This window comes from Jaculus jaculus, chromosome 9, assembly GCF_020740685.1.
Source record: "Jaculus jaculus isolate mJacJac1 chromosome 9, mJacJac1.mat.Y.cur, whole genome shotgun sequence".
Classification (NCBI taxonomy): domain Eukaryota; kingdom Metazoa; phylum Chordata; class Mammalia; order Rodentia; family Dipodidae; genus Jaculus; species Jaculus jaculus.
In genome coordinates, this window is record NC_059110.1 from 106229427 (window position 1) to 106254255 (window position 24829).

General features: G+C 40.1%; 1 protein-coding gene across 16 annotated transcripts in view; it reads left to right on the top strand.

Moving 5' to 3' along the window:
* Window positions 1–24595, top strand: part of Spag9 (sperm associated antigen 9) — a 177056-nt gene extending 152461 nt beyond the window's left edge. For 11 of the 16 annotated variants that reach the window (XM_045159333.1, XM_045159326.1, XM_045159327.1 and 8 more), the window contains 7 exons: window positions 3670–3818; window positions 5440–5611; window positions 12448–12561; window positions 13983–14021; window positions 14903–15079; window positions 15700–15849; window positions 21207–24595. In XM_045159333.1, coding sequence (XP_045015268.1) covers window positions 3670–3818; window positions 5440–5611; window positions 12448–12561; window positions 13983–14021; window positions 14903–15079; window positions 15700–15849; window positions 21207–21322 — 917 coding nt within the window. In that variant the 3' untranslated portion in view covers window positions 21323–24595. The remainder of the gene's footprint in view (window positions 1–3669; window positions 3819–5439; window positions 5612–12447; window positions 12562–13982; window positions 14022–14902; window positions 15080–15699; window positions 15850–21206) is intronic. The other 5 variants (XM_045159330.1, XM_045159334.1, XM_045159335.1 and 2 more) reach the window with 1 other exon arrangement.
* The last annotated feature ends 234 nt before the right edge of the window (window positions 24596–24829 follow it).

Below are 24829 nucleotides of genomic sequence, written 5' to 3' on the forward strand. Positions count from 1 at the left end.
AGCCATCTCTCCAGCCCCAGATTGATATTTTAAAGAAATACTGAACAGAAGAAGGAATAAGGGTTTACGTAGATTAAAAATGCATGACATAAATAAATATATGTTATGCATCAGTAGTATAGGTGTTGATAAGTGTATTGACCACAATAAACAAGGAGCTTAGTGTTTTCTGGTGCTCTTATATAATGTGGCATTTGTTTTGCATTGATAGACTCAATTAGGAAACATTTCTTGAGGATAATTTTTCTTTTGTCCCATACTTTAAAAATAATTTCTGGGCTGGAGAGATGGCTTAGTGGTTAAACGCTTGCCTGTGAAGCCTAAGGACCCTGGTTCGAGGCTCAGTTCCCCAGGTCCCACATTAGCCAGATGCACAAGGGGGCGCACGCGTCTGGAGTTCGTTTGCAGAGGCTGGAAGCCCTGGCGCGCCCATTCTCTCTCTCTCCCTCTATCTGTCCTTCTCTCTGTGTCTGTCACTCTCAAATAAATAAATAAAAATTAAAAAAAAAAAGATTTAAACATAATTTCTGCTGGGCATGGTGGCACATGCCTTTAATCTCAGCGCTCAGGAGGCAGAGGTAGCAGAATCACTGTGAGTTCAAGGCTACCCTGAGACTGCATAGTGAATTCCAGGTAAACCTGGACTAGAGCAAGACCCTACCTGAAAAAACAACCTAGTGGCAAAAATAATTTCCATTTACTTACATTTAATTTTTTTCTTTATTTTTTATTTTTGGGTTTTCATGGTAGGGTCTTGCTCTAACCCAGGCTGACCTGGAATTCACTATGTAAGTCTCGAGCTGGCCTGGAACTCACAGTGATCCTCTTACTCTGTCTCCAGAGTGCTGGGATTGAAGGAGTATACCACCATGCCTGGCTAAGTTTTATTTTTTGATACCTGATTTTACTGTGTAGACAGATTGCTTTGAGCTCACTATCCTCCTGCCTTTGCCTCTCAAGTGCATGAATTACAGGTGTGTACTACTGTACCCAGCTTCAAAACTCTTTTTTAATTCAGTAAAGTTGTCTTTAGTAATTTTTATGTCACATTTCTACCATCACAGACAGCTCAACAAGGTAGTACTTTAAGGAAAGCTACCTTGAATAGATTGAGCTAGGGAAATATGTATCACTTCAGAAGTTCATTTCTTCCCTACTACAAAGCTTTTAGCAAAATCTCACATCCTTTTAGGTTTAAAGATATGTAAGCAAGCCAGGTGTGGTGGCACACGCCTTTAATCCCAGCACTTGGGAGGCAGAGGTAGGAGGATAGCCATGAGTTCAAGTCCACCCTGAGACTACATAGTGAATTCCAGGTCAGCCTAGGCTAGAGTGAGACCCTACTTCAAAAAACATAAAGGTATGTGAGTAGGTGATACTTAGGCAATTTGGAGCTGACTGGTTTGCAGATATTGATGGTGTTTTCTTGTGAATGATATATTTTGCTTTGTTGAGGTTCTTTGTAGAATTTTATGTGTTTAAGCATCACTACTTAAGAAGAGGGTTTTATTGTTGTTCTCACTGCACAGATGAGGAAACTGAAACACAGAATAGTATGGCCTTTAGGTAATAAGTGTAAGGGCCAAGAAAAAAATGGAGTAATAGGTCCATTCATTAACTGAATCCAGAATCATATTGAAGGGCTGGAGAAATGGCTTAGTAGCTAAGACACTTGCCTGTGAAGCCTGAGAATGTATGTTTAATGTTTAAATCCCCAGGTCCCACGTAGCCAAATGCAAAATTGACACACGCATGCAATGTCACACATATGCACAAGGGGGCACACATATCTGGAGTTTGCTCACAGTGGTTGAAAGGCCCTGGTGTGCCCCACTGTCTGGCTTTCTGCCTCTTTCTCTCTCTATTCCCCTCTTTCTCTGTCTCTCAAAAATAAAAAATAAAAAATCATGTTGAAGATAAGACAAATCATATTTACTGAGGATCATTGTGAAGTCTTTTTTTCATGTTCAGAAGAGCAGGAGATTTTTTTGAGGAGTAGGAGTTGTCTAATGGTGGATTGTAAACTCATATGAGGTAGGAACAGCTAAAGCCTCTGGAGATAAAGTATCCAGAACAGGACTGGTTATGACCCTGGCAGCTGTAGTCCATGTACATCCATGTACATCAGCAAAGTAGAGTTAGGGAGAAGGAGCTATCAGCTAGGATAGGTAGAAGCCATGCCAAAAATGATGTGTTTCAAAAGGAGAAGACAGAGAACTGTAATAAAGTTAGGATTAGGGACTGGAGAGGTGGCTTAGCAGTTAAAACACTTGCCTACCAAGCCTAATGATCAGGGTTTGATTCTCCAGTACCCACTTAAAGCAGATGCACAAGGTGGCACATGTGTATGGAGTTCATTTTTAGTGGCTAGAGGCCTTGGTACATCCATTATTTCTCTATTTGCCTCCCTCTCTAAAATAAAATAAAATAAAATATTTTTAGAACTAAAGTCAGTATTATATTTATTCTTTGTCTTTCCATTCAGTATGAGTATAGACTAATGAAGAATTTTGAAATCTTCAATTTCAAATTTATAGATTAGTGATGCTCAAACTATATGCATTATTCTATTTTTTAAATCCAAAGACATTCCCCAGGACCCATGTTAGCCAGATGCACAAGGGGATGTACACATCTGGAGTTCGTTTGCAGTGGCTGGAAGCCCTGGTGCACCTATTCTCTTTCTACCTGCCTCTTTCTCTCTGTCTCTGTTGCTCTCAAATAAATAAATTTAAATGAACAAAAAAATTATTAAAAAAATAAATCTAAAGACATATTATTTCTATTTATTGTTTATTTCTTATTTCTATTTATTTACTTATTTGAGAGCAGGGGGGGAAAGAGACAGAGAGAATGGGTGTGCCAAGGCCTCCAACCACTGCAAATGAATTCCAGATGCTTGTGGTACCTTGCGCATCTGGCTTACATGGGTGCTGTGGAATTGGACCTGGGTCCTTAACTGCTAAGCCATCTGTCCAGCCCCTATATGCATTATTCCTAAAGGATTAGCAATGAACTGTCTTAATTTCTATGCAGAAAAAAATCCATCAAAATTTAGGTGAGTGAGATAGATACTATTTTCAAAAGACCTTAAGTCTATTCTTGTGTTGCTGTGTGTGCACTTGTGCATGCATATACTGCCAGGGATTGGACCCAGTCTTGTACATACTAAGGAAGTGCTCTGTTCTAAGCTTACACCCAGCCTTAAATCCATTCCAATCCTAACAACATTATCATACACAGATAACTTGTAACTGATTTGTCAAATTACTGTTCTCAAAAGCATGCCTTTTCTTTTAGAAAGAGAAATATTTTTCAATTTTTATTTATTTGAGACAGAAGGAGGCAGAAAGGTGGGGAGAATGGGCACACCAGGGCTTCTAGCCACTGCAAACAAACTCCAGCTGCATACACCCCCTTGTGCATCTGGCTTACATGGGTACTGGGGAATCGAACCTGGGTCCTTAGGCTTTGCAGGCAAACACCTTAGCCACTAAGCCATCTCTCCAGCCCTAAAAGCATGCTTTAAAGGGACTCCAGGTACTGTGTGGTGGGTGGCAAATTGGATCAGATGACCTTTGAACTCTTTACAGTTTAATACATGGTACGTCAAGTGCTTCATAAATAAACAGTGGTACAATTCACTATAAACTACTTCTTGTTTTAAAGATGGGCAGTGGGACTTGTCAAACTATCACCTCTTAGACCTTGGACGTCCTCACCATTCCATCCGCTGCATGACTGTAGTTCATGACAAAGTCTGGTGTGGCTATAGGAACAAAATCTATGTGGTTCAGCCAAAGGCTATGAAGATAGAGGTAAGTTACCTGTGTTGTCTGTATTACTGAATTTGTATTGCCCAAAGACTAAAGAACTAGAGTTATCTTCAGCTTCAATAGAAATTGCTTTCCAAATCTGTGTTTTAGAGGATATTAGAAATACTTTTCAGTGTTTTGGTTTTCAGTGTTACTTCACCCCCTTTGTCGCTCATAACTACGAGAGTTTGTTTTAGGGAAAGAGGATTCATACATAATGATTTATATGTATATAATTCTATATATGTATCCATAGATGTATGTATATATTTTATTTGAATACATGGCTATTGATATGTTTACTTTTATAGGGATTGGAGAGAGGATTCCCAAGTTCCTCTCACCCCACCCCAGGTTCATTCACATGTGTGTCACAAACTGAGAAATAAAAATAACATATTTGTGAAAATCAAGACCTTTTAAGAAAGCCTTGTTTGCTTTTTCTTTTGGGGGGGGGGGGTCTAGGTAGGGTTTCACTGTAGCCCAGGCTGACATAGATTAACTATGGAGTCTCAGGGTGGCCTCAAACTCACTGTGATCCTCCTCCCTCTGCCTCCTGAGTGCTGGGATAAAATGCTTGCACCACCACGCCCAGCTCATTGTTTTCTTTAAAAGTTTTGAACACATTATATAAATTCCTTCTTCTAATTGTTTAAAAAAAATTAAACAGGAAAATTTTAAGGTGAAGATTGTATTTCTCCCCTGCCCTAAATCCTATCCTCTTCCTTAGAAATTCTACAGGTAAGACTAGGCATGGTGGTGCTGAGGTAGGATTGCTGCAAGCTTGAGGCTACATAACAAGACCTTGTCTCATTCCTCCCTTCTTCCCAAAAAAAGAAACAAATAAATCCCACAGATAACCATGTGGTGTTTATTTTTCATGTCTATTCCTTATACAACAATGTGGGTTCCTTCTTGTTTAGTTCCCAGTAGAATCTTCAGATATTTCTCTGCAGCAACACAAAAATCTTTAAAATCAGTCTGACCTCTGTTGCATCACATGGATGTACCAGCACTGTTTTTATAAGGTGATGTCCTGTAGAGGGCTGAAGGCCAATGTCCTTTGGCTCTTGTGTCATTGCTTGCTTGTTTTTTTTTTTTTTTTTAATGATTCATTTTATTTATTTATTTGCAAGGAGAGAGAGAAAATGGGTACACAGGGGCCTCTCACCACTGCAAACTAACTCCAGATGTATGTGCCACTTTGAGTATATCTGGCCTCTACATGGGTACTGGGGAATCAAACCCAGGTTGTTAAGTCTTTGCAAGCAAGTGCCTTAACTGGTGAGCCATCTCTCCATCTCTTGCTTGTTGTTTTGAGAACTCACTATGTTGCTCAGGCCAGCCTCAAGCTCACAGCAATTCCTGTACTTTAACCTCCTGAATGCTACAGTCACAGGTATAAGCCACCATGATCAGCTACTATTTGGTTCTTTTCTTCCTATGTATGTATATGTTTTGCATCCTAATGATGTAGGAAATTATGTGCAGGATAGTCATATTAGGCAAACAGTATATGGGTACCTCTTTAATAAACAGTCCTTAAAGTGGTGTGCACATTAGCACATTTTAAGCTTGATTTCTGTGTAACAAAAGTAACTTTGTGATTGACTTTCTGTCCTAGAAATCATTTGACGCACACCCCAGGAAGGAGAGTCAAGTAAGACAGCTTGCATGGGTGGGCGACGGTGTGTGGGTCTCCATTCGCTTGGATTCCACGCTCCGTCTCTATCATGCACACACTTACCAACATCTACAAGATGTGGACATTGAGCCTTATGTAAGCAAAATGTTAGGTAAGCTCCCAAAGTGTTTTTATCAATCAAAGAAAATGTTTTATTTCTCTTTGGTTTTTGGCAGTGTTTCAGCTGGAACCTTTGTGTATGCTAGGCAAATGCTCTATCACTGAACTACACTTCCAGGCTCTCTTTATTTTTAAAAGGCCTGACAATAAGTTGTCTCAGGAATAATGAACTTTTATCTCTGAAAGCATTGAATAGGCGCTCCAGTGTACATTGTGGTTCTTCACTGGAATTTGAGGATTTTTTGTTATTTTGTTTTTCGAGGTAGGGTCTTGCTCTAGCCCAGGCTCACCTGAAATTCACTATGTAGTCTCAGGGTGGCCTTGAACTCACAGCGATCCTCCTACCTCTGCCTCCCAAGTACTGGGATTAATGGTGTGTGCCATCACGCCAGCTTGGAATTTTTTTTTTTTTGGTTCCTTTCTTATTCCTCATATCTAATCAACATTAGGAACTCTATCAAGTACAAAAAATACCTTAAATTAACTACTTCTTTATCTTGATCACTATTCCTGTAAACCAGGTCAATGTCCTTTCTCCCTAGAATCACCAATGTGCAAAAATCCCCTTAATGCACTTTGACTGTTGCCTTCAGGTCAACTGTATTTTGCCCCATAACCAAAAGACTGTTTACATATGGTCTACACTAGTCTCCTTGCTCACTTTCTGCCACCAACATTGATACATAGCTCAATAGTCTCACTCCCATAAAAGGCCCGCACATGTGCTGGCTCCTGTGCCTGGTCGGTCCTTCTTGGTCTTGGTTTACTTAGCTTTCAGTCCATAGCAGATCTAAGAGCAATTTTCATTTCAATTTTCTTGTTCTTTTTTCTTTGTGGGTTTATCATTAGTGTGATTGTACTCATTTTTTGGGATTCCTGCTTGTTTTGTCTCTCCCAGAGACCATGCTCTGTGAAGGCAGGAACTATTTAGGGGGGGGATCTGATCCAGTATAATGTGACTACTAGGGATGTCATAGAGTCCCTTTCCTGAAGAAAACTTGAACCAAATCAGTGACTTTTAACCTTTTAGGGTCATTTCCCACACAGAAGCTGACTAGTTATGTACTGCCTCTATAAAATAAGGCATGTGGAAACTAACTAACTTCAGAGATGTACTTTGACTGTAGGTTAAATATTCCAGTTTAGACTGATGGAAGTTAAATCACATTGCTTCATTATCAGGCCCTTAGTGCTTATAATTAGGACTTATGAGTGACTGATCTTGTCTTAAATGTTAATCATTATGCTTTTCAAATGCCTGAAAGTAGAATCAATTATAAAAAGACTTAAAATATAAAAGCTTACTTTCCCTAAAATTTAGAGCCTAAATATATTAGTAAGAAAAATATATAAATTTTGTTAACAAAGATTGCTTTTATACATGCAATGGATTTTTAAAAAATTTATTTATGGGCTGGAAAGATGGCTTAGTGGTTAAGGCGCTTGCCTGCAAAACCTAAGGACTCATGTTCTACTCTCCAGATCCCATGTTAGCCAGATGCACAAAGGTGAGGCAAGTGTAAGGTTGCCTTTAACCACTAAGCAATTCCCCCAGGCCCCATGCAAAAAAAAAAAAAAAATTAAGGCATACTATAAACCTTTTCAGCTTATAAAATCAAATGACACTTTGATTTCTCAATCAGTAAACCCTAATTTTTAAAATTGCATTTTAAAAATATACATTTTTTTTTAATTTGTTTGAGAGAGAGAATGGGCACACCAGGGCCTCCAGACACTGCAAATGAACTCCAGGCACAGACACCACTGTGTGCATCTGGCTTACATGGGTACTGGGAAATCAAACCTGGTCCTTCAGCTTTGCAGGCAAGCACCTTAACCACTAAGCTATTTCTCCAACCATAAACCCTAATTTTTGTAGAGCTGTTTTGCTTTGTCTTATGTGTTGTTGGGTTTTGGAGCTCCCTGGTTAAACCCCATGTTATAGTCCCAGTGTACTTTATATCCTCTGTACATTCTTTTTAAAAAAATATTTATTTAATTAAAAGAGAGGAAGAAGCAGATAGAGAGAATGAGCACACCAGGGCCCCCATCCACTGCAAATGAACTCCAGACACATACACCACCTTGTGCATCTGGCTTTACATAGGTTCTAGGGAATTGAACCTGGGTCCTTAGGCTTCAAAGGCAAGTGCCTTAATTGCTAAGTCATCTCCCCACAGGCCCCTCTGTACATTCTTACTGGTTGATAATATATAATGCTAACCCCTTGTAGTGTTTTCTTTTTCCATGAACCCTGACTTCTCAGATAGATGATAAAGCCAAAGAAGAGTTTGCTTTGGGGCTGCAGAGATTGCTTAGCAGTTAAGGTGCTTGCCTGCAAAGCCAAAGGACCCAGGTTTGATTTCCTAGGACCTACATAAGCCAGATGCACAAGGTGTCACATGTGTCTGGAGTTCATTTGCAGGGCTAGAGGCCCTGGCAAGCCCATTCTCTCTCTCCCCCCCCCCCTTTCTCTGCCAAATAAATAAATAAATGAATATTACAAACTTCACAGAGTATTTATGCAAGACTAGGTATTATGACAACCATATCCTCTAACAAAGTCACAGTCCCTTAGGATATGTGTTGTCCCACACCCTTAATCTTGTCAAGTGGGAGGCTAAGATTTCTGGTCTGTTGAGGGTTCCAAGTCAGCTTGTGATCAAATGAGACCCTTCCCTGATGAACGACAAGAGGAAACAAAGATACTATAAATCAGGAAGCAACAAATGACAAGGCCCAAATGTAGCTTATTCAAGAATGGCAGGGCTGAAGCCTGGGGGCACACACCTTTAATTCCAGCACTCGGGAAGCAGAGGTAGGAGGATCGCCATGTGTTCAAGGCCACTTGAAACTACACTTGAGTAAATTCCAGGTCTACCTGCACTATAGTGAAACCTTACCTTGAAAAACCAAAAAAAAAAAAAAAAAAAAAGTAAAATATAAACAAATATGCCCTACTAAGAGACCCTAGGGAGCTGGGCATGATGTTTATACTCCCAGAACTCAGGAGTTGAAGCTGGAGAATTGCAAATTCAAGGCCTTACTTATTTTGTTTTTGATTTTCCAGTACCCACGTAAACTCAGATGCACTAAGTGGCACATATGTCTAGAGTTTGTTTACAGTGTCAAGAGGCCCTGGCACACCCATACTCATTCTCTGTCTGCCTCTTTATTTCTTTCTCTCAAATCAATAAACAAAAATATAAAGTGGACAGTGATGGAGGAAGATACCTGGAGTCAACCTCTGGCTTCCACATTCATATGCACACACATGTGTCCACATGCATATGAACACACATACAACACAGAGAGAAAGAGAGGAAACACACACACACACACACACACACACACACACACACACACACCCTGAATGTCTAGAATTCAACACAAAAATCCTTTGATTTTTTTTCAGTATTGTAAGGCAATGACTCTAAGTCTTATAGGATCTTGATTCTTTGTAGAATGTACTAGAAGTTATGAAGTCACTTGTCAGAAGATATGCCCTTTTGAACTTAAATATTGTATTTTTTGTATATTTGAGAGGACTCATATTGTGAAGGTTATAAAAAAAAATAATGGCAGGGCTGGAGAGATGGCTTAGCGGTTAAGCACTTGCCTGTGAAGCCTAAGGACACTGGTTCGAGGCTCGATTCCCCAGGACCCACGTTAGCCAGATGCACAAGGGGGCACATGCATCTGGAGTTCGTTTGCAGTGGCTGGAAGCCCTGGCGCACCCATTCTCTCTCTCTCTGTCTCTCTCTGTCACTCTCAAATAAATAAAAAGGAAGCAAACAAAAAGAATTTAAAAAAAAAAGAAAGAAAGAATGGCAAATTCTGCCATCCAACAGATTTAACATGTAATTTATCCTGACATGGAAGGTGCAATTAGCACTTCCCATTTAAGCCTATATACCAGGCTTATTTGGTGGGTACTGACCTGGTGTAATCCCAGTCACCTTTTGCGATGGTTTTGGTCCCAATTATGCTGAGCTCCTGCTTGGGTCGCTCTTTGCTGCACTGTGGGCTCAGGTAGGCTGGCTGAATCGCTGGATTGCTACTCTAGTTGCTGGTGCTGGGTGCTGTGTGGGTGAGCTCCCTTCCCCAGGTCTCTGGTGCTTGTTGGCGCTTGTGCTGGTGGTGGGGAAGGGGAGGCTGTGGATGGTGGCCGAAGTTCTTCTGGTCCCTGCGATCCTCTTCCGCACAAGCTGCTCCTCCATTGGTCCCTGCTGTCCTCCCTTCATGTTTCTTGAGTTTGTGAGAAGGCTGGTGTGAGTGGAGAATCCCCTCACCTGGCTTTTCCTGCTCCTCAGGCCGAGCCTGGCAGCTGTAGCCACGCAGACCTGGTGTTGCCGCTGCTAGAGCCGCTTCTGTGGACTCCAGATGCTCTGGATCTCTACTTCTCTGCTGCAATTGATGACTTCCTATACACCTCACTTTTCAGTAGAAGAGTGCATTTTGCTGAGGTCCTCCCTCCCCCCAGGATGCTTTGGCATGGTTCCTATACCACCATCTTAACTGGAAGTCAAATAAAATATTTAAATTTAAAAAAGAGTTTGTGGGGCTGTAGAGATGGCTTAGTGGTTAAGCGCGCTTGCCTGTGAAGCCTAAGGACCCCAGTTTGGGGCTCAATTCCCCAGGACCCACATTAGCCAGAAGCACAAGGGGGCGCACACATCTGGAGTTTGTTTGCAGTGGCTGGAGGCCCTGGCATGCCCATTCTCTCTCTCTGGACCTCTTTGTCTCTCTCAAATAAATAAATAAATAAATAAATAAATAAATAATTTTTTAGGAAGAGTTTGCTTTGGTCATCTTTAGCTACGGCAAATTTGAGGTCATACTGGCTGTATAAGAACTACTCTCAACCAAACCTTGAAAAGAAAAAGTTTAGCTAGACATGGTGGTGCATGCCTTTAATCCAAGCACTTGGAAGGCAGAGGTAGGAGGATCACCATGTTTGAGGCCACCCTGAGACTACATAGTGAATTTCAGTTCAGCCTGGACTAGAGTAAGACCCTACCTCAAAAAAACAAATCAAACAAAAGTGTGATGTACATTTCAGCCACCTTTTTACTTTATTGCTTAAAAAAAATATATTTTGGGGCCGGGTGTGGTGGCGCATGCCTTTAATCCCAGCACTCGGGAAGCAGAGGTAGGAGGTTCATCGTGAGTTCAAGACCACTCTGACACTACATGGTGAGTTCCAGGTCAACCTAGGCTAGAGTGAGACCCTACCTTGAAAAACCTAAATAAAATAAAATAAAATAAAATAAATATTTTTGGGGAAGAAAGGGGGGATTGGAGAGATGGCTTAGTGGTTAAGTTAAGGTGCTTGCCTGCCAAGCCTAAAGACTGGTTTGACTTCCCAAAATGCACATAAGCCAGATGCACAAGATCACACATGTGCACAAGGTCACACCTACACACAAGCTGTCACACACTTCTGGAGTTCGAATGCAGTGGTTAGAGGCCCTAACATGCCAATTCTTTCTCTCCCTATCCCCCTCATAAAAAAATATTTTTGGCCGGGCATGGTGGCGCATGCCTTTAATCCCAGCACTCGGGAGGCAGAGGTAGAAGGATCGCCATGAGTTCAAGGCCACCCTGAGACTACAGAGTTAATTCCAGGTCAGCCTGGACCAGAGTGAGACCCTACCTTGAAAAACCAAAATATATATATTTTCTTTGGGGGGGGGGGCTGGAGAGATTGCTCAATGGTTAAGGTGCTTGCCTGCATGGTCTAATGATCCAAGTTCAATTCCCTGGTACCCACTTAAAGTCAGATGCACAAAGTGTTGCATGCATCTGGAGTATTTTTAAAATTTTTTTTAAACTATCTTATTTCTTTTTATTTATTAGAGAGAGAGAGAGAATGGGTATACCAGGGCATCCAGCCATTGCAAACAAATTCCAGATACATGTGTCACCTTGTATCTGCCTTACATGGGTCCTGAGGAATCGAATTGAGGTCCTTTGGGTTTGCAGGCAAGCACCTTAACTGCTAAGCCATCTCCCCAGACCGCATCTAGAGTTTTCTTTGGAGCAGCTGGAGGCCCTAGTGAGCCTATATGCCCATAGTCATTCTTTCTTTCTTTCTCTCCCCCCCCCATCTCTGCTTGCAAATTTTAAAACAAAATTATAGGAGGGACTGGAGAGATGGCTCAGTGGTTAAACATGTTGGCTTGCAGAACTTAACAACACGGGTTGATTCCCCATAATCTATGTAAAAACAGATACACAAAGTGGCACATGTGTCTGGAGTTTGTTTGAAGTGGCAGAAGGCCATAGCATGGCCATTCTCTCTCTATGTCTTGGTCTCTCTCTCTCAAATAAATAACTAAATATTTTAAATATATTTTTTTTAATTTAGTTGTAAGCGGAGAAAGAGAATGGGCATGCCACGATCTCTTGTTGCACATGAATTCCAGTGCATGCTCTACTTTGTGCATCTGGCTTTCAGTTGGGTATAGGGGAGTCAGACCAGGCCATCAGGCTTTGCAAGCAAGTACCTTAAACCACTGAACCATCTACCCGGTCCCCTGAAAAAAAGCCTTTAAAAAGAAAAGAAGATGGTGGTGCACATCCAGCACTCTGGAGGCAGAGGTAGGAGGATCACCATGAGTTCAAGGCCAGTCTGAAAATACATAGTGAATTCCAGGTCAGTCTGGACTAGAGTGAAACCCTACTACCTCTAAAAATAAAAAAAATAAAGTACGATGTGCACCTTCAGCAAACTTCTTTTCTATATTGTTTTAAACGAGCTGCTTGAGAGTTAGAGTCTAAAACACTGCTAGCTTCTCAATGAACTATCTCTTCCTTCTTTTTCAGGTACTGGGAAACTGGGCTTCTCCTTTGTGAGGATCACAGCCCTGATGGTGTCTTGCAATCGTCTGTGGGTGGGGACAGGAAATGGTGTCATTATCTCCATCCCATTGACAGAAAGTAAGTATATTTTTAGAAAAACTGTCACAAAATGGATTGGAGAATTTCAGGAAATAAGGTCCAGAATCCAAGTAGAAGGGATTGTTTAGATACTGGAAAATTTACAGTGATATGGAAATTAACTTGTCATTTCACTCTTCAGTTAAACATATAAACTCTAGAGAATGTGTCTATATGTCAGGGCCTATAGTTATAGTTACAGCTGTTCATTTCAAAGAGATATAACCCTATTTTATCTTTGAAATAACAGGTAAATAAGTTCATTTTTCTTCAATTTTATGATACCAGTATCCAGAAACAGTATTCATCATAGTTCTTTATATCCCCTAGCAAATAATTTTGGATATCCCATTTATTGTATTTGAGGTTACAAAAGCTGCGGGAGCTAGGCATGGTGGCGCATGCCTTTGATCCCAGCACTCAGGAGGCACAGGTAGGAGGATCACCGGGAGTTTGAGGCCACCCTGAGACTACGTAGTGAATTCCAGGTCAGCCTGGACCAGAATGTGACCCTACCTCGAAAAACCAAGAAAAAAAAAGCTGTGGGAGCCAGGTGTGGTGGTGCACACCTTTAATCCCAGTATTTAGGAGGCAGAGGTAGAAGGATCACTATGAGTTCAAGGTCAGCCTGGGGCTACAGAGTGAGTTCCAAGTCATCCTGGACTAAAGTGAGACCCTACCTTGAAAAAAAAAAAGCTGTGGGAAAAGTTTCTCAGGAGGTATCATTGAGTCTTTCCTCATCCCAGAGACATTGGTTTATCCTCTATTTGAATAAAATGTGGTTTATTATTTTGTGAACAAATGTATCTAATATGTTTCTCATATCATGTTCCATTACATTGACTATCCATTAAGTGAGTGTTTTATATTGCAAATGCATAGACAAGGAATAATTTAGCGAACCCATCAGTCCATTTAATAAATACAGAAGAATCTTCTGTCCATTTTTCAGGGGAAGAGAAGAGGAAGGAAAGGGAGAAGGTATATTTGGAGTCTTTAAGAACCAGTGTTCTTTGACTCTCCTGTCTTATCTGTAGTTAATATAGATAGGTCTCCATGCTCAGACCACTTCTTAAAACTTGAGAGAGTCCAAGATCTCTGAATTTTATTTACTTTTTAAGAGACAATTTCATTTTAGTATAGTTATTTGAAAAGAATGGGGTGGGAGTTAATAGGAAATATTCCACATGAAGTTCTTAGGGTTCACTGATGGGGTCTTGTTAAAATCACAGTAAATCAGATTGTCCTGTTTAAACAGATATTCTATAGAGGTCTTGGTAAGAACTTTGTTACTTGGTAGTATGCCAGGCTGGCATGATTTGTTAGGAGCCAAATAGACAAGACTGAGTGGTGGCTCACAGTAATGCTCTCCTCCCTGTCGTGCTCCTCTCCATGTCCCCTTTCCTCCTCTCTCACTTTAGCCGTAATCCTCCACCAGGGACGCTTACTGGGGCTGAGGGGTAAGTGCAGATCCCAAACCAAACTCTTCCTCCTGGCTTCTCAGAGCCACTGTGAGGCCGTCCCCTCTTCTCCAGAACACCTTCTTGAATGTTCTTCAGTGTTACCCACTCGCAGTCACTGCATTGCAGCAGATTTTTTTTTTTTTTTGAGCATCTGTTACACAGCCACCAACTGCTCAGCAGCTTAGTCTATTTATCATCTTGTGTTGCAGCTAAACTTCCTTTCAGACTTTGTTTCCTTTCAAATAAAAACATGAACCATCTCTGAAAACTATCATTAATCTACATTGTTCACTCTTGCTACCCATCCTGTTTCTCTTACTTACTCATGGAAAGGGGATATTTTGTGAGTCTGGTCATCCTACAGTAATCAGCATATATTCAGCCTGGGGTAGTTGAAGGCTACTCTGTGGTGATGCCTGGATTCTTGTACACACAGCTTTCCCCACCACTTTCCTACCACAGGGGGAAAAACCGAAGACAAAGTATAAGGAAAGATTGTATTTAAAAATAGATCCACTTACTTTAATCTATATAATGCTGTTTCCTTAAATGACGACTACAAAACAAAACAGACATAATTAAGATTCAGTTTTGTTTTGTTTACTATGATGACTTTTTGAAATGTCTAAAATAAAAGCTTAGTTATTGCTAGACTGGCAAAATCCCCCACTCCATTTATTGAGGTACTTAAAAATAACTAGCATGCTGTCTCTTTTTTTCCAGCTTTGCCTTGAACTGGTGTTGCTGCCCTTATGTTACCTCAACTGGCTGTAGCTTTTAGATAATATCTTCAGAATTAACCAGTAACCTCTTGCATCATTACTGTTTTCTAGGAGAAAAATCTTGGTATTTGATGTTTTTTGTTGATGTTGTTGCAGCAAATAAAACTTCAGGAGCACCAGGTAACCGTCCTGGAAGTGTAATCCGTGTATATGGTGATGAAAATAGTGATAAAGTGACTCCAGGGACATTCATACCCTATTGCTCAATGGCCCATGCACAACTCTGCTTCCATGGACACAGGGATGCTGTGAAATTCTTTGTAGCAGTCCCAGGTGAGTTAGATTATTCTGTTGAGATGTCCATGTAATCATGTCTTCCCTGGGTTTCACCCCCTCTCCAAATTCTGAGTTACTGGAATAATAGGCTATTTAAGTACTATATAAAAAGAAGTTCTATAATGGAGGTATGACTGGAGTGCTATAGACTACTTGAATGAAGTTATTGTGCAATCTCTTCCCCTACCTCAAAAAGTATATTCATTGGATACTTGCTTATTTTTATTTTTGAAAAGCAATGATAAAATCCCAGTACAGTACCCAAAATTATACTGACTAATGAAGGAAATCACTAAGTCTAGTAGCACACCTGTAATTCCACCACTTAGAAGATTGAGGCAGGAGGATCAAGAGTTCTAGGTTAGCCTTGCTACAAAGTAAAATCCTATCAGAAAGAGTAGAAGGGAGAAAAAGAAGCATCTGTTACCAGAATGCATGTAGAAGAAGTGGGGAGTATTGCCATGAGGTTAAGGCCAGCCTCCTGTCCCACTCCTCCAAGTACTACAATTAGAAAGCGTGAGCTATCAGATCGTTTAACTGAAAAAAAATGTAGAAAAAGCATTACTATCTGCTTGCCTTTGTGATGAGTAATATACTTCTCTTTCTATATAAAATAGGTCAAGTAATTAGCCCACAGAGTAGCAGTAGTGGCACAGATCTGACAGGTGAAAAAGCTGGGCCGTGTGCACAGGAGCCCGGCAGCCAGGCACCCTTGAAGTCTATGCTTGTCATCAGTGGCGGAGAAGGCTACATTGATTTCCGGATGGGTACGTCGTTGGTGCTGGGAACTCAGGGTCCACAGTGTTCTGTGAATTGAATTTTACCTCTAGTGAATAAGAACCCACTCTGGTAATGATTTCTAAGAAGTTCTCTGTATTTTTTTACTTTTAGAAGAACTTTTTAGCTTTTTTTCTCCTTTCTGGGGTTTCTGTGTGTGTTTCTTTCACACATAAAGGTATTTGTTTAAAGAAGTATTAAAAATAGCAGGATTAGCTGGGCATGGTGGTGCATGCCTTCAATCCCAGCACTCGGGAGGCAGAGGTAGGAGGATCGTCATGAGTTCAAAGTCACCCTGACACTACATAGTGAATTCCAGGTCAGCCTGGGCTAAAGTGAGACCCTACCTCAAAAAACCAAAAAGACAAACAAACAAAAAAAAAAAAAAAGCAGGATTGGACTGGAGAGATGACTTACTGGTTAAGGCACTTGCCTATGACGCCTAAGGACTCACATTCGACTCTCCAGTTCCCATCTAAGCCATACGCACAAAGTGACACAAGTGCCTAAGGTTGCACATGTGCACAGAGACACACATGTCTGGAGTTCCCTTGCAGTAGCTGGAGGCCCTGGCACACCAATTCTGTCTCTCAGTCTCTCACATTAAAACAAACAAAAAAGGCTGTCAGACATGGTGGCGCACACCTTTAATCCCAGCACTGGGAAGCAGAGGTAGGAGAATCACCATGAGTTCTAGGCCACCCTGAGACCGCATAGTGAATTCCAGCTCAGCCTGGGCTAGAATAAGACCCTACCTCAAAAGACCAAAAAAAAAAAAAAAAAAAAAAGCTAGATGTGATCATAATGTTGTATCTTATGAAAAGCCTTGAGCAAATCATTCAACCCTACAATCTAGCTTTCTCACCTATAAAATTAAGATACAGAAATACTTCACAAAGCACTGCGTATAACAAAATTGATTTCGTTTGTCCATTTTTTCACCTTACAAATAGTATCTACTATGTGCCTGTCAGGCTTAAAATGAAGATGTGGAAACCCAAGCCTCCCTCCAAGTAGATCACATAGATCAATACAGAGCTAGAACATGCTAATAAGCTAAAATGTTTTTTGTTTTTCTTTTTTAATACTTTATTTTTCTTTATTTGAGAGAGAAATAAGCAGAGAGAATACGTGTGCCAGGGCCTCCAACCACTGCTAACAAAATTCAGATATGTGTACTCCCTTGTGTATCTGGGTACTAAAGAGTTGAACCTGGGTCCTTTGGCTTTGTAGGCAAGTGCCTTAACCACTAAGCGACCTCTCCAGCCCAGCTAAAATGTTTTTTAAAAGAAGTTAGCTTTTTTCATGTGGAAAGAAGAGGCAGTGAAGAAATAGCAACTCAACACCAAACAGTGCTAATCTAAAGGATCAGGCTGGAGAATGGTCTGTTGAGGGCTGAAGATTAGCATTAGCAGTCCATGATAAGAGAATGGTTTGACCAAAGGGTTTTTGGTTTTGGTTTATTTCATTTTGTTGCTGTGTTTGAACCCAGAGCCCCATCCATGTTAGACCAGTGCTCTACCACTGAGCCACCACCCCAGTCCTTGGCCAAATATTTAGAAAAAGGAAACTATCTTAAGTTGAAAAACTGTTTTTATTTTTTTGTTTTTGTTTTCCTGAGGGAGGGTCTCACTGACTTGGAACTGGCTCTGTAGTCCCAGGCTGGCCTTGGGCTCACCTGGAGGTGGGAAGGAAGAAGCAGTGCTGTGCAAGTGTAGATGTGTTTGTTGCACGTGAGCCCATAAACTAAGAGCTCGTGATTTCATGATTTCTCAAACACAAGGTATTAAATGGTTTCAGGGGAATAGAATGTCTTAGGTCAGTGACAAATCCTTATTTTAAATATGGATTCTGTAAAAATAAGAGGATAAAATTTGTGGTCATATTTCTGACAGTGTGCCATGGTATGATTACTACAAGCCAGAATATCTAATACAAAAAGTTTATTGACACACTTTTAGGTGTGGATGGGGTATTAACATTAAGCTTAGAAATTGATTGTATCTTATGACAGCAGCAGAGTAGTTTCAAATAATTGGCTGCTGGCACAGAATCTTGTATAGAAAGAAGCTGTCAGGACTCCAATTGGCTGCGGTGATTTTGTAGGTTTTTCTTGGAGTGCAGTGTGGCAGTTGGAACCCAGGTTTGATTCCCTAGTACCCACGTAAAGCCAGATGCACAAGTTGGTACATGCATCTAGAGTTAAGTTTGCAGTGGCTAGAGACCCCAGTGTACCCATTCTCTATCTGTTTGCACGTGTGTGTGTGTGTGCGTGCGCGTGTGTGCATGTGTGTGTGTATCTTAAATATATATTTTAAAAAGAAAAATGTTAGTAGAATCTTGGTGCAGATTTTCTACTTCCAGTAAATTCCTTTCATGGCAGATCATGAAAATAATTAAAATTGCTTAACCAGGTTTGGCAATTTCTACTAATCCAGACTGGAAAATAAAGCTAATTGTTTTTTTGTTTTTTGGGGGTTTTTTTGGTTTTGTTTTTTATTTTTATTTTTATTTCTCAACTTTTATTAACATTTTCCATGAATATAAAAAGTATCCCATAGTAATATTCTCCCTCTTCCCTCCCAAAGCTAATTGTTTTTTAAGCAAGGAAAATTTTAATAGTGACTATAGTGTTTTCAGCAATTAAATTCAGTCTTGTTGTTCTATTTCTCTTTTTCATTTATTTCATAGTTTTAATAATGAGAAATTCATCTCAACAACATCCTGTGTTTTTTTTTTTCAAGGTAGGGTCTCTTTCTAGCTCAGGCTGACCTGGAATTCACTATGTAGTCTCAGGTCAGGTTGGCCTCAAACTCATGGCAGTCCTCATACCTCTGCCTCCTGAGTGCTGAGATTAAAGGCGTGTGCCACCGTGTCCAGCATTGCCCCATATTTTTAATGCTTTAGTTTAAATTATAAGATAACAGAGATCCCAGGAAATAGAGCAGTTTTTTTTTTTCTGTTTGTTTTATGATTTATTTGCAAGGAGAGAGACAGAGAGAGAATATATGAGTGTTCCAGGACCTCCAGCTGCTGCAAACATCCAGATACATCTGCCACTTTATGCATCTGGCTTTACATGGTTACTGGGGAATCAAGCTCAGGTCATAGGTTTTGCAGGCAAGCACCTTTATTGCTGAGTCATCTCTCCAGCCCTGGTTAGTTTTTTTGTTTTTGTTTTTTGTTTTTCGAGGTAGGGTCTCACTCTAGCTCAGGCTGACCTGGAATTCACTATGTAGTCTCAGGGTGCCCTTGAACTCATGGCGATCCTCTTAACTCTCCCTCCCCAGTGCTGGGATTAAAGGCATGTGCCATCACGCCTGGCTCCTGTTTGTTTTTGAGGTAGGGTCTCATTCTAGCCCAGGCTGACCTGGAACTCTTTGTGTAGTCCAAAGCTGACCTTTAACTCACAGTGATCCTCCTACCTTTGCCTCCTGAGTGCTAGGATAAAAGGCATGTGCCACCATGCCAAGCTCAACATGTTTTGTTTTTTTTTTTAATTTTTTTTCCAGGTACACAGGTTTGTTCCCTTTTTAAAATTTTTTATTTTAATTTAATTTTATTTGAGAGACAGAGAGAGGGGAAGAGAAAGAGGCAGATAGAGAATTGGGTACATCAGGGCCTCCAGCCACTGCAAATGAACTCCAGATGCATGTGCCACCTTGTTCATCTGGCTTACATGGGTCCTGGGGAGTTGAACCTCAGTCCTTTGGCTTTGCAGGGAAGTGCCTTAACTTCTAAGCCATCTCTCGAGCTCTGTTTTCTTTTTTAATAAATAATTTTCAAAAAAGCTCAGAAGTCAAGCTGTCAACGTTTTGTCTCAGCCAGTTTGTCATTACTATTGCAAGTCATGAACTAAATTTCTGTTAACTACATGGTTATATTTTATTTGTAAATTTTATTTTATTTATTTTGAGAGAGGGGGAGAGACAGCAAAAGAGAGTGGCAGATATAAGAATGGGCATGCCAGGAACTCCAGCCACTGCAAATGAACTCCTGATGCATGCGCCACCTTGTACATCTGGCTCACGTGGGTTCTGGGCAATCAAACCTGGGTCCTTAGTTAGGCTTAGCAGGCCAGCATCTTAACGGGTAAGCCATCTCTTCAGCCCCTTATTTTTTTTAATATTTATTTATCTGCAAGTAGAGAAACAGGGAGGGAGAGAAGGAATGGGTGCGCTAGGGCCTCTTGCCCCTACAAATGAATTCCAGATACATGCACTACTTGAAGCATTTGGCTTTATGTGAGTACTGAGGAATCAACCTGGGCCATCAGACCTTGGAAGCAAGTCCCTTTAACCACTGAACCATCTCTCTAGCCCCATGGTAACTCTTTAATCGAGAAATTGAGTTGAGCAGAAGTGCTGTCCCTATACTTTGACATAGCTCCAAAAAAGCTATTGATTAGAAGAGAGTGGCAGTAAAGGCAAGGTCAGCCTGCAGAGAAAAATGCATATAGTCAGTTAGTTTTCTCTTCCTTTATTTTGAATCAACAGTATTACTTTATTTTCTCCAGCTGAAATTCAGATAAAGTACATTACAAAATTCCAGTAGATGAGTGGCATATCTTTGTCCCTTGGTGTGCACATTTTTAGGATTCTACTGAAAAATTTACCCCCACTAGACAAGTTGTCACTAGATTATGCCAAAATACCCTTGCTCCTCACCCCAGAGCTAACTGCCATAGGAGTAGGTGTGTTTGTGCTGGCCTGGAATGCCTGTGATGAAGAACTCATTTAGTACATTCATTCAGCTGCCTTGCAGAAGGACCTGTACTCTTTCTGCTACCCGTACCCCTTTCTTTACTCATGTTTACTGGACACTGCTAACTCATAACCTGTCTTCCACTTGAAAGTATGCTGTCTTTCAGGGAAACAGTTGACGTTTCATGTGCTTGTATAAATTATCTCCATGGGAGAACTTTACTCCTTTCACTTAGAAAAAGCGTGAGTCATGTGGGCTTAGTTTGTATGGTCCATATGTGTGCAAGCACACTTGATTGTTGGTTTGAAATAAGCAAGAGTAGACTGTTTGGGAGGAACACAGAATTAGATAGCTTTGACTTGTGAGCTTCCCATTTCTGTTAACATCAGGTTGCAGGCATGGTGTGATGACTCCAGCACTATAGTGGGAGCTGGCTGTTGTAAGTGGAGTGCAAAGGGATTTCAGAAGTCAAGCAGTGGTTTGGATGAATGTGGTGAGGATTCCAGCTCCAGTGTTCTTCATTATATTCTCTACAGTGGTCATCAGACGAGCCTGGTACAATGGTTCATAAGCTAACCACGAGCACTGTGCAGTTCCCACTGTTCTGTCTCAGCCTAACTTCAGTCTTGTTATCATCCACTAGGCGATGAAGGCGGAGAATCTGAACTTCTTGGAGAGGATCTTCCACCAGAACCTTCTGTCACCAAAGCAGAAAGGAGTCACTTGATAGTGTGGCAAGTGATGTACGGGAGTGAGTGAGCCCTAGAAAACAGGTGATGGGGAAGCTGTCTCTTGTGCATGATTTATTTTCCCTTTATTTAAGGCTCTTTTGTGAAATGAGTTTCACCACAAAATGTGTGAGCATTTTTTCCCTGTTAACTTTATATTAGAAAATCTGTCCTGTGGAAACAGTACAGAGGAATGAGCTATTTTACTGCACCAGTGTTATGGGAAATTTCAGTATATCATGAACAAATCAAAGAATGTTGACTTTCTGCAAACTGGTGAATTACAGAAAGCAATCCAGATGTCTAATGTCACTCACTTCATTTGATGGGGTCACTTTTTGGTTGTCACTAATAATGGAACTAATGGAAAACACTTAATAAATGAAACTGTACTGTGAGTACAATAGCAAAATTTACCCACTGTATTATAAAATTGACACACACTAATACCAGATGGATTATCAAGATTAATCTAAATGTCCCAAGAGGGCTAAAAGCTAACTGTAAATTACTTTAACTTTCACTTTCAAATCTGACAAATCTTGTTTATATGGTATATAAACTTTGTTTTCATCAGACTTGGGGGGGTTTATATTAAAGAAATTAAGGCTACACTATTTAAATAAAACTTTCTTGTTCCTGTCTTATTAGAGCTCTACAGTTTATGGAGGCTGCTTCCCTGAATATTCTGACTTTTATTTTGAAACTAGTTTCACTCATTTTCATAGTGACATGCCTAAGAAGTATACTACATGAAGCTTAGAGGATGTTTTGGGAAGCTCTGAGGATACTTTAGCAATGAGAGAATTTATTAAATGGAAGTTATGTTGAATTTGTATTTCTACTTCAGAGGATGGTGGTAGTTGACTCAGTTTTATTCCATGTAAAAAATTCCCCTGTTTAGTCAAAGGTTCCTGGGCTGCACTTACCTGCTGCTGAGAGTAAAAGCACAGCAGCGCTGGGTCCAGCCTGACCGCCTGAGCACAGCGTGGTTGGAAAAGCTGTGTTCTTTGGTTCTGTACAGAACTCCAAAAAGCTAGCACTTGCTCAATATCTTGGGCATAAATTACACATTTAAGCCTTTGTATCCTTTTCTGCTTAAACTGCTATCTTCAAGGATGATATTATCCTGCAGGGGACTGAGACAAAGGCAAGCCTCTGAAGACAGGGTTAGCATTGTGTCTTCTCATTCATGATGTCCATCTTAAAACACACACTAACGTTTAGTTTGAACTGATGTTCTTATTTAATATGTTTTTAAAACCATGCTATAGTTTTTTCTCCTCTCTCAAGCTTCTTTAATATGTATGTTTTACAATTTCTTATCCATTATTTTAGCAAAGTTAAACATAATTTTATGTGCTATTTAAAAAATATATAAACATATAGGAAATAGGACTTCCAGTCATTGGAAGGACCATATCAAAAACAAGAAAGCAAACAAAGGTTCCACATTGTCTTAGCATTCTTAAGTACTGGGATTTTTTTCCCCAGAGTTTTATGCAAAGATATCTGTAAAAGTATCCCAGTGGCTTGTGCATACACATGATTAGGCTAGATTATAAGATACATGAACTTAATGAATCTGGGAGGCTTAGGATCCATTTAGCCACATGTGTCAATAAGCACATTTTATATACACTAAAATTGTGGCCATTGTATGTTTTAAAAGGAAAAAACTTGTTTTGGTAAAAGCTATATTTAGGGGACAATTTTTTGCTTGAGCTACTTAGGCACTTTTCTTCAGGGCACAAAACCTAGGTCACTTTTCCATAGCTTGTTTGCTATGTTTTTATTTTAAATCTGAGCCATTTGGGCAGTGTTTTAAGCATTATTGAACATTTATTGGAAATGTGTAAATTTATAAGATGACACCAAAGTATTTGGGAATTTTAATCCCAAGAACGAAGCATCAGAGTCAGTCAGAAGCTGCCTACAAATATATGACCAAATGGAGTTTAGGAGATCAGACACTAAAAGGAATGAGATGTTACAATGGTGGTGATTGTTCTTTTAAGCTCACTGACTGACTTCGCAGAATATAGTGTGTGGTTATTTTCATCTGCAGTTAGCAGGTTATCTGTGGCCCTGTTCACCAGTTTCAGGGACTAGAGAAAACAAACACACATGTACAATTTGTTTTAAAGGCTATGCTTATGTGTGTGATTTCAGTTAAACATTTTTGTCTCTCCCCCCCCCCACAATATTCTTGTTTACTTTAGTCAAAGAGGTAACTTTAGAAGAAGTTCCAGAATGTAAGCTTTCTCCCAATCACCAGAGGGCTAAAAGCTGCCTTAGCTGCCACGGCAAGAGCAGAGAGGAGGTTTCAGTGATGGGAAGATACCAGGGTCTTGAGAAAGCTCATTTTGTTATAGATGAGGGTGAACCATATGAAATATCCATTGCTGAGCTCTAGACATGCCAGCATTATGTGCCTCAGCCTCGGATAGATCCCTGAAGCGAAGGTAGAAAACTTTGTAGGAACTCAGTGGAGAGATTTTCCTCTAACTTGTTGTATCTAAATTGTTAAAATAGGAATGAGTCTCTTAAAAGTTGCAGCTTGTTAAGATTGGAAAACATTCTAGCATAAAATATGCAACACATGGCTTTTCAGGTGAAGTGTGTTTGCATAGAAAAGGTTAAAGCACTTGTGGTTGCAATACTGTTTAAGTCTTATAAAGGTGTTCCTAAATTTGAGAAGAGACCACTAACATGCAACCTTCGCAAAAAAAAAACAAAAACAAAGTATCTGATACTTTCCTAGAAGAGAATGTGTGTCTTACAAATGCCATGGAACTGAATATTTCCTTGTGAGTATTATGACCATTACCAAAGGACTCAGCCAGACTTAGGGCTCTTCTAAATTGATCATGTTGAGAAAGGGACCTGTTTGGTCCAACTTTGTAACATGGGAAGTGAAGGAGATAAAAGTAAATGTTGAACTCATGAAACTTTTCTAACAGGGTTATGCTGTTCTGTAATACTAGATGTCTTTCTTTCTCCTAAAAATTATGAAGTTTTATTAATAATTTTGTCCTATGTTTCTCGATATTTGAATATATTTTTAACCACTTATGTTCTAAATTTTTTGGCCTAGATATCTTATCAAGAACTTTACTTGCCTCTAAAAAACAGCTGTAGAATGTCAAACTTGCTGTTTCTTAGAGGCCAAGGCTTCATTTCTATGAGCAAAAAGCTCATTTAGCAATGTAGTTACTTCAGTATTTATTTCTATTATGGAATCCCTGGGGTTCAGAATGTAACTTTGTACATGAAATATATATAAATATGTATATGAAACATGTATGAAGTCCAGTGTGTTTTGTTTTTATCTTTTCTAGGAGTCTTAACTGGGTTTTAATCTGAAAATCCAATAATATGTCCAATCAAACATGTCATTTCTGAGGGTCAAGACTTGTTTGGCAATGGCTAAAGATGAGCAGCAGGGTTATTCACACCTGTCTGCTCACAGGTACAGATGAGATGTGGGAGCGCTGACTGCGCTGCACCTGGCATTCAGCATACTACCTTCCCGATG